Below are 9,444 nucleotides of genomic sequence, written 5' to 3'. Positions count from 1 at the left end.
GGAGCAGAGAGGGAGGAAGAGGTCCTTAGTCTGCAGACAGGCCCAGTGAAACAACAGCTTCAAGAGGAAATCCTTCCTTTCCATGCTAGTATATAGGGCACTAAAATAAAGGATTAGCAGACCACTAAGGAACATACCCAGAGGGACTGCACAAACCCTGAAGGTATGAAAACAATGTGTGTGTAGGCCAATGATGCTCAACCAGGATGCTGGGGCACCCTGGGGTGCCAGGAGATCCTTTGAAGGGTGCCCCAGAAGTGTGAGGGGAGAAGCAGAAAAGGGCAGGCTCAAGCTCTCCCTGTCTGTCCCTTCTGCAAGAAGCTAAGCACTATAATAAATTAGTTTTTGAACTGGGGTGCTGCTCAATTCACAGAAGTTATGGAGGGTGCTTCAAGTTTAAAAAGGTTGAGAACCGCTGATGTAGACAAGCTCCACGGGGTAGAGTAGCACTACAGGCAGGATGCCTGGAGTCTCAGTATTTGGCATCCTGTACCTCCCCATAGGAGGCTACGTACATCATTCCATCTACACTCCAGGCCTTACACACGTCTGCACATGTGTACATACATGTAGTGCTTTGTTTCAACAGCACAGCAGCTGTGAGTGGATTGAGCAGACCTGCATAAGGGTAAGCCTGATGGTCTGGTCTCTAAGGTGAATGCCTGCACAACCAGTGGACCTGCAAACTCTCCAAAGAGCCAAGTCTCAAATTAACTTTTACAAGTTTGTTCATTTAGTATTCCTGCATTCTTCCTTTTTCTGAAAGGTTGACAAGCACAGAAGGAGATAACTCTCTCAGAGCCTCTGCATAACTATGGAAATTTATTTGTGTGGCTTAAAAAAAAAAAATACAAACAGATGTATGAACATTATTTTTTTCCTAGGAATTTGAGTTGTCAGACCCTCCCTGGTCTGCACACTACACTCAAGCTAATGGCTTATGGCAGCACCCTTACAAACAGCACAAGACAAGCATGCGCATCCACTGCACCTGCTGCACCCATTCTGTGCTATTGCCGCCATATGGTAAATCTCAGCTTGTCACCACGAACTAAGAGAATCACTTCCAGGTCTAAACAGAGAGCTCCCTAATTGGCCCATCTGTCCCAGGTTGTTTATTGGTTTAAAGAGAAGTGTTGCATTCTGTATGGATGGAATTGCCTTTGCCTGTTTTGCTTTCATTTCAGTACACAGAAAATGTTGAAGGAGCATTCTTCAGGTATAAGAAAGTTAGGAGGCACCAGAACTGAAGCTGCCTGTTCACTCCTGGTGTATGTGCATGATGAAATAATACATGAAAACACACTTCCCTCCCACCCAGGCTGATATCACATTCAGTGCAGAAGATGCAGAGTGCTTATTGAATTAACAGCTACTCATAGTGCACTCTCTCTTCATTGCTCACTACGTGGCTCCATGCTTTATGTGCCACACACTCCTGCACTGCTCCAAAGGGAGAAGTGGATTCTATTCCTCTCTCTGCCAGTTCCTATGTGAAGCCAAGCAAGCCACTTCAGATCCTGGGGGGAGATCTGCAGAAGTGCTGCATGCTTGCAACCACAAATGACATCATGGGAGCTGTACTTGGAGCCTATAAAGGTCTAGGCATTTTTAGGTCATTGTTAAGTGATAATTTTGGGCAGCTCCTGGAGCTCTCAACACCTCGACTGTCTGCAGATTAACACCTGAAACTAGTTAGCTGGTTCAAAGTTACATCACCGCTGGGGCAGGATTATTTCTGATCTGTGTTACACTAAGGTATAACCACTCTAAACTACAACATAGCTTAAACACCCCATCCGCCCCCCTCACCCCCGATGGCCTGGATTGGGCCCACTGCTTCTCCCACTCCCCTTACCTGTGGCTACCGCAGCTGTCTGTCCCAGGGGAGCAGGCAGGGAAGAGTTAACCTGCCCCTGGGCAGGCTCAGCCCAGAGAAGAGCAGCAGCCCATGGAGGTGGCCACCAGGCAGGTAAAACCTTCCCTGCCTGCTCCTCTGGGACAGACAGCACAGGCAGGGGGGGAGCCCTGGGGGCCTGGGGATTTTTACCTTTCAGTTTTCCAGGCCCCTGCTGGCCTGAACACGACTGCTCCAAACCTGAGCTAGCACCAACACTGATTAACATTTGTATGGCTCACAGCTTAAGGCAGGGGTGGGCAAAATGCGGCCCAGGGGCCAAATGCAGCCTGCCAGGCCATTCTATCTGGCCCACGGGGCACCTAAATATTTAGAAAATTAGTATTTATCTGCCCTGGGCTCCTGCCATGTGGCCCTTGATGGCTTGCCAAAACTCAGTAAGTGGCCCACTGCTCAAAATAACTGCCTGCCCCTGGCCTAAGGTGTAGCAAGGCCCTAATAATCTGCTCCCACTGGTCTTAAATAGGGCAGCCAAAATTAAGCGTAACTATTGATCTTAAGTACCATGCCTCAGTTCCCAGTCTGTAAAATAGGGATACAAGCACTCCCCCATTTCACAGCAGCACTCGGTCGCCTTATCCGTGAAATCGTCCTCTCTCATCCTGCAATCCCCTGCTTCATTCAGCACTCACCTTCCACTGCTAACAGATGAAGCAGGAAGCCCACAGATAACAGATTCTTTCATTACCCCACCCTTGTTCCTCTCCAGAGCAGAATCATCCCAGGCACAAAGGATGCAGGGAGCCCATGGAGTAAATACCATGTGACAATGTCGTTAAAGGCTGGGTCATACCACATGTGCATAAGATGACCTGAATTCTGGCATTTCCTGGCAGCTGGGTACTTGACTCGTCATCACCCCTATCCAAACTTCCCCTTAAAAATCCTCATCTAACCTATTACTAAAACTACACAATCAACCCTGCCACACAGCTACAAGGCACAGTGCCCTAACCTGCCACTGGTGAAGCAGGAGGACAACAGGGGGCTGCTGCAAGGGTTGTTAAAATACACTGGAGAGATCCCAGGAAGACGGCCACGTGCCCTGCTACAGAGGAAGGCAAAACACTCATGGTCTGTATCAAGCTGACGAAGGGGTAAAATTCCTTCTATATCCCAAATGTGGTGAACAGTCTGACCCTAAGCAGAGGGGCAAGATCTTGTAACCAGGAACCTCCAGGCTTTACCCCCAGTAGGAGTACTGGTGCACCACAGTCAAAATCCCCAAGCTTGGCCACAGCCGACACCCAATGCTGCTGAGGAAGGGGAAAAAAAGCCACCCTGACACCTGTAGCAATAGGAAGGGGGGAAAAAAGTTTCTTTTTGGCTTCATGTGGCAACTACACCTGTTCCAGTCCTGTCTCTTTCCCCATTCTCATCTTTTCAACCCAGTCCCATTCTCCCCACTTAACTGGTCACAGGCTCCAGGATTCTCATCCCAATTAGTCTCCTTGCCCCGTCAAATTCAGTGTCTCCTCCTTGGGCTTCTCATCTTGTCCCAGTATCTCCTTCCATTCCCAGTTCCCTATACAGCCTCTTTGCTCAGCTAATTCATTTCCAGCTTTTAGTTGAATCTCTCTCCCCACCACATCAGGCCTCCGGTCATTCTCATGAATATAATATTACACACACCAGCACACAGGACAGAACCAAAGTTGGTCTGAATTGGTACTGTTCCACCAAGCTCAAGAGATTCATTCCAGTTTCTACAAGCAGAAGTTCTAGCCTTCTCTCACTATGTTTTATCCTTAAATTGATAACATTTTACACAGATGCATGCCTACATGCTAGGGCTGTACGAGGCTTCGGACTGTGCTTTGGATCTGGAGAAGCTTTGGGCACTTCAGTGTCTGAAGCAGCATGTCCAGATCAAAGCGCTTGCTTCTTTAGGCTTTCCAAAGTAGTTCGGAGCTTCTGAAGTGCTTTGGAAAAGCTTCGGCGATCCGGCCAAAGGATATAATGGAGAATCAATGAAATATCTATAACTTTGTTTTTTTGTCTGATTTGGATGAAACTTGCAGGGGTGGTAGCCCCTGCTGAGAGCACGAAGCCTGCCAAGTTTCAAGAAGATCGGTGCAGGGATTCAGGGGGAACTGCACCCCAAATTCTTGAAAGCAAAACTCATGTCACGTCTATGCGTTACAACACAGGGGGGTCAAAACTGAAGGGGTGGTGGCCCCTGGTGAGGTCACAAAGCCTGCCAAGTTTCAAGAAGATCGGTGCAGGGGGTTGGGGGGAACTGTACCTCAAGCTGCTGAAAGGCAAAACTCGTGTCATGGGTGACATTAGGTGCAGCAGGATGAAAGCTGCAGGGATGGTAGCCCCTGCTGCGGCCACAACGCCTGCCAGCTGTCGAGGAGGTCAGTGCAGGCGGGTTCTGGGGCCCCACACCCCTAGCTGCTGACAGGCAAAACTTGTGACATGGGTGCTTGTGCACCATCCCTGAAGCTTTCACCCTCCTGTGCCTTAACACACACAGTATCACCCATGTCATGAGTTTTGCTTGTCCGCAGCTTGAGGTACAGTTTCCCCCAAACCCCTGCACCTATCTCCTTGAAACTTGGCAGGCTTTGTGGCCTCAGCAGGGGCCACCACCCCCTGCAGTTTTCAAGCCGCTGCGCCTTAACACACATAGGTTCATCTGTCATGAGTTTTGCCTGTCAGCAGCTTGAGATGCAGTTCCCCCCAAACCCCTCCACCTATCACCTTGCAGTTTTCACTCACCTGTGTTGTAACACAGACCTGATATGAGTTTTGCTTTCAGGATTTTCGGGTGCAGTTCCCCCCAAACCCCTACACTGAATTTTTTGAAACTTGGCAGGCTTCGTGCTCTCAGCAGAGGCTACCACCCCTGCAAGTTTAATCCAAATCAGACAAAAATCAATGTTATAGATATTTCATTGATTCCCCATTATACCCTATGACCAGATCTCCAAAGCTTGGGAGCCGGTTCAGCTGGATCGAAGCAGAAGCCCAGTCTGGAGCTCCGGATCAGATCCCTGGCATCTGAAGTGGCCAGATCCGAAGCTGGATCAAATAGCTGCCTATTCACACCGGCCTATTGCATACACTTTTATCAAGTGATTTAAAATTTACTGCATGGGTGTCCAAGCTGATGCTGTAAATATTTTTAATGGAGTTCAGTTTTATGAAAAGAAAATCACTACAAATTCATCATAAATACAACAATCAAGATAAAACAAATAAACAGTTCCCTCTCTCCCTTGCCAGTACACAGTAGATGAGCCAATATTAACAAACTAAGAAGGAAAACATGCATCAAATCTTTTAATCTGTTCTAAACGCATTCTGAATTCCAAATTCATAACATTTAAAACCAAGTCTGTATCTTTCTGAGATGGGTAACTTTAAATTCACATGGTAAGATTCATCTGGATAGGACTTCTTTTTTTTTTTCCTCCTGCCCTGGCAGGGGGTCAGCTTTGAAGATCTATAAGGTCCCTTCTGACCCTACTTCTATGATTCTATGACTCAGAAACCGGAAACGCCTTTCCTTACCGTGCTCCGATGACATCACAGAGATGCTGCCAGCGATCATTAATTTTATTGAGTTTGTCATCTATTTCTGTGACTCTGCTCTTGCTGCTAGCCTTGATCAGCTGGTCACCCATTTGCTTCAGATGTAGTTTATTTTCATTAAACAGGTTGATTTCTTCCATGGAGTCCTGACAAATGCATACAAGTGTTACTCATTCTAAGTAGACAAGACAGCTACTTCTTGGTGAAATCATGTTTCTGGGATGTGGTGGTGGTGTATATATAAGTGGGGCAGACTTGAAGTGGGAGGATTAAGGTTTCTATAGAAATACACAAAAACATTGTACTGACATCTCATTTTCAGTGGAAAACTGGAAGTGTCACAGTAAGTATTCCTAAATGCAGGCATTAAGTTCAAAATGTCCCTCTGCTTTCCTCTTCTGATTTTATTTGGTTAATTGAGCTACTTCCAAAAAATTCAAATGCCAGTGCAAAGGACTTTTTATTTGTATGGTGCTATTAAATGCAGGAGAGCTGGGATTAAATACAGAACCCATGAAGCCATAAGGAAAGAACAACTGCACTGTCTATATAAAGTTGATATGTTTTAATTGAATTGAGTTCTATGTCGAGGAAGGAAGTCAGGTTTGTTTCCCATCTCACTCTAAAGGTTTAGTTTTATTTTTGGTTGTAGTGAGTTCCAATTTACCTAGCAAGGAAATTACTGCACATTTCCTGGGATCATCCTCAATGTATTTACTGCATAGCTCTTTTACCACAGCAGATGCTGGTTAGAACAGGTGTAAATAACGAAACACTAGTAGAAGCCCCAAAGATCTCCTCCAAAGGATACTTATGAGAAAGGGTGCTTCTGTGTTCACTTAATAATACTAAGTTCACGAACCTGTATGTCTTGTACTTCCCCATCAGGAAGCACAGTTCCCATGCATAAGTGCAGTGAGCTTCTATGTTATAATCCATAAGGATTTCTTTTTGGGTTATGACTGATCATCAGTTGGGAGGAAGACAGGAACTGAGGGTCTCATCTTCTAGCTATGGATTGTAAGGGTCCTAGGTTGTTAGATTAGCGAGGGTTTATCTATTAAGAATTCTTAGAATGTGGTTCCAGAAAAGCTGATTTCCTATTTACCTTCTGTAATTTGTCTATCATGTCTTCAATGCTGACATCTGCAGTCTGTAATACTTTGCTCTCCATCTGTACCAGCCATGCGCACAGCTCTTTATTCTTTTCATTGAACACAGTCCATGCATTGAGTCTGTCCTCTATCTCCTGCTTACGCTGAGACACCTACGGAAAGGAATACACTTGACAGCTGTCAATGCCTCCCACAATAGGAAGCCAAAGATGACAGATCTCATTTGAAAGCATGCAAGACAACAATATGCATCTGTTTCTTTTTAACACTATATTATTACAGCAGACTTCATTAAAAAGGCATCAGTTTAAGCCAAGGGTGGGCAAAATACAGCCCATGGATCACATCTGGCCCACCAGGTTATTCTATCTGGCCCGTAGGGCCCCTAAAAAATTTAGAAAATGAATACTGATCTGCCCCAGGCTGCCTTTCAAAGATGACAGGAGCTAGGGGCAGTAGGACACAGGGGAAGCCACACCAGGACCCTGCAAAAGCAAGGCCCGCCCAACCCACCTCCCCCCCAGCCGGAAGCCTCTGCCTAGCAGGGGTGTCTGGCCTGGGACCATGGGGCTGTTCATGCCTCCCTGTGTGGGAGCAAGAAGTTCAGGTAAAAATGGGTGGGGAGGCAGGAGAGGACCACGGGCGATCGCCCCAGTCCTTGGGGCCAGGCTGGCTCCTGTTGAGTCCTCCAGTCTGGCCATGCAGCCGGGAGCCACGTGGTGCAGAGCGGCTGGCGGGTAGGCAGGAAAGTGGGGAAAGCAGTGGTGGGGGTGGGGGGATTGGAAATGAGCAGGCGTGTGAGAGTGCAGGGCCTGCATTGGTGCCTTGGGGCCAGTGCCAGCAGGGCCCAGAGAGGGGTGGCAGGAGCGCGGTATGCAGGCTGGCAGGGGTCTTTGGAACAAGGCTGGGCTGCACCAGCAGGGAGAGAGGGGACCTGGCCCAGCTCCATAGGGCTCCTGCTGGCTGGGACCCTGAGTTCCTGCTTCCCTGCTCTGGGCCTGCTGGTGTTGGCCCCAGGACACAGGCACAGGCCCCATGCTCCCGCCTGGTTGTCGCTGGTTCCCATGTGCCTGCTCACTCCCAGTCCTCCCCACTCCAGCTCCGTAGTACAGAGACCAGTGTGCACAGCCCTAACCCCATGCTCGCCCGTCTGGGCTGAGCAGCAGTGGCGCAAGACAAATTGCTGCTCAGTATGGGAGAAAAGTGGCTCCTCCCCACCCCCCCATCCCTCCCCATGGCTGGTGCCTCCTGGTGCAACTGCCCCAAGCCCACGTGGGGCTGTCCTGCATCTCTGCTGCATTACTGCTGCCTCTGGGCTGCCCCATGGGGCATCAGTGGCAGTGCAGAGCAGGCACAGGCAGACTCATGTGGGCTCCGAGTGGCTGAATGAGGCAGTGCTGGACGTGGGAGAGGGAGGGGCCAAGTTTGTCCTGCACTGAGGAGCAGTTTGTCCTGCGCTGCTGCTGCAGAGCCTGGGTCCCGCACCGGCTCCAGGCTTGCCTGTTGGGGCTGAGCAGCAGCAGTAGCGGCACTAGTGGCTGGGCAGAAACTGCTGCTCAGTGTAGGGGGAAGCAGCCCATCCCCCTCCGTGCTGGGCAGTTTTAGTTGTGTCCACCCAAAGCCTGCACTGCGCTGGCTGCTGTGTGGCTCCTTCAGTGCTGCTTGTGAGCCGCTCTGCAGCTGCTCCACATGACCACAGCTGCTGCACTGGGCAGCACAGAGGCAGCCGTGAAGTAGCTGCACTGCAGCCTAGTGCGGCGCAGACACATCTAAAACTGCCTAGCAGTGGGTGAGAGAGGGACCGCTTCCCTTTGCGCCAAGCAGCAGTTCCTGTCCAGGAGCGTGGGGTCTGGACTGGCAGGGGCTGTATGGAGCTGGGCTGTGCTGCTCAAGCAGGGTGATGGAGGAGCCAGCCCAGCTCCTTAGACCCCTGCCGGCCCAGACCCCACACTCCTGCTGCCCTGTTCTGGGCCCCACTGGTGTTAGCCCTGGTGCACTGGTGTGGGCCCCACACTCCCGTCCAGCTGTTGCTGAGCTCTGTGTGCCCGCTCACTGCCCCTCCCCCCGGCCTGCCGCAGCCATTTCCCTGCTCCTCCATCAGCTCCAGCACCACCTGGTTCCCGGCTGCATCGCCAGACTGCAGGAGCAGCTGGGATGTGGTGCTGGAGCAGTAAGTGGGGGCAGGGGGGTGGGATGCGGAAGTGGCAGGAGAAGGATGGTGGTGGCAAACAGGGGAAGTGGCAGCGAGCAGGAACATGGGGCCTGCGCCAATGCCCTGGGGCCAGGAGCAGCAGGAGCGCAGAGCCCAGGCGTGCAGGAGCACTGGTGGGGGCTCTGCCTGCCACAGGGGGGTGGGCTGTAGGCAAACCCTTTCCCTCCACACAAGCCACAACCCTCCCCAGCCACCCTCCCTCCACACACTCACAGCCCCCTGCAAAATCCACACACACCCACATCCCACACCACTGCACCCCCACACCTATCCACCCTCAACAAACCCCACACAGACACCCACACCCCACATACCCACAAACCTATACCCAGACTCCCACAATATACAAGAGTAAGACTTAATTTAAACTATTATACTAGCACCTCTATGTACACTACACAAGCGCCTGCAAATCAGGACAAAAATATTTCCTAAATTATATTAATGAATTCTGCAGTACATGCTTGGTTTTTAGAATATAATTTGGTATTTTTCTGGTTCTGAGATGGCAAACCCTGTTGCTGAAAAGAGTACTTTTGGGGCGCAAGGGAAAAAAACTACTAGTGGCAATGGTCAGGGATTAGGGGGCGGGATTTCTGGTCCCAAGGTGGCAACCAGGGGGCGGGGCACCTATCAAGGGGTGGGGCTACCCATGTGTC

At 50.0% G+C, this 9,444-nt stretch overlaps 1 protein-coding gene across 1 annotated transcript in view; it reads right to left on the bottom strand.

The window, feature by feature from the left end:
- SYNE2 (spectrin repeat containing nuclear envelope protein 2) overlaps nt 1-9,444 on the bottom strand; it is a 352,391-nt gene that overhangs the window by 49,777 nt on the left and 293,170 nt on the right. Inside the window, exons 101-102 of the mRNA XM_019518445.1 lie at nt 6,567-6,725; nt 5,438-5,604 (exon numbers count right to left, since the gene is read on the bottom strand). Of these exons, the coding sequence (XP_019373990.1) occupies nt 5,438-5,604; nt 6,567-6,725 (326 nt within the window). The remainder of the gene's footprint in view (nt 1-5,437; nt 5,605-6,566; nt 6,726-9,444) is intronic.

This window comes from Gavialis gangeticus, unplaced genomic scaffold (genome assembly GCF_001723915.1).
Source record: "Gavialis gangeticus isolate Ggan-Ray unplaced genomic scaffold, GavGan_comp1, whole genome shotgun sequence".
Classification (NCBI taxonomy): domain Eukaryota; kingdom Metazoa; phylum Chordata; order Crocodylia; family Gavialidae; genus Gavialis; species Gavialis gangeticus.
The sequence above is the reverse complement of the archived record's forward strand: the minus strand, read 5'-3'. Positions and strand labels throughout refer to the sequence as shown.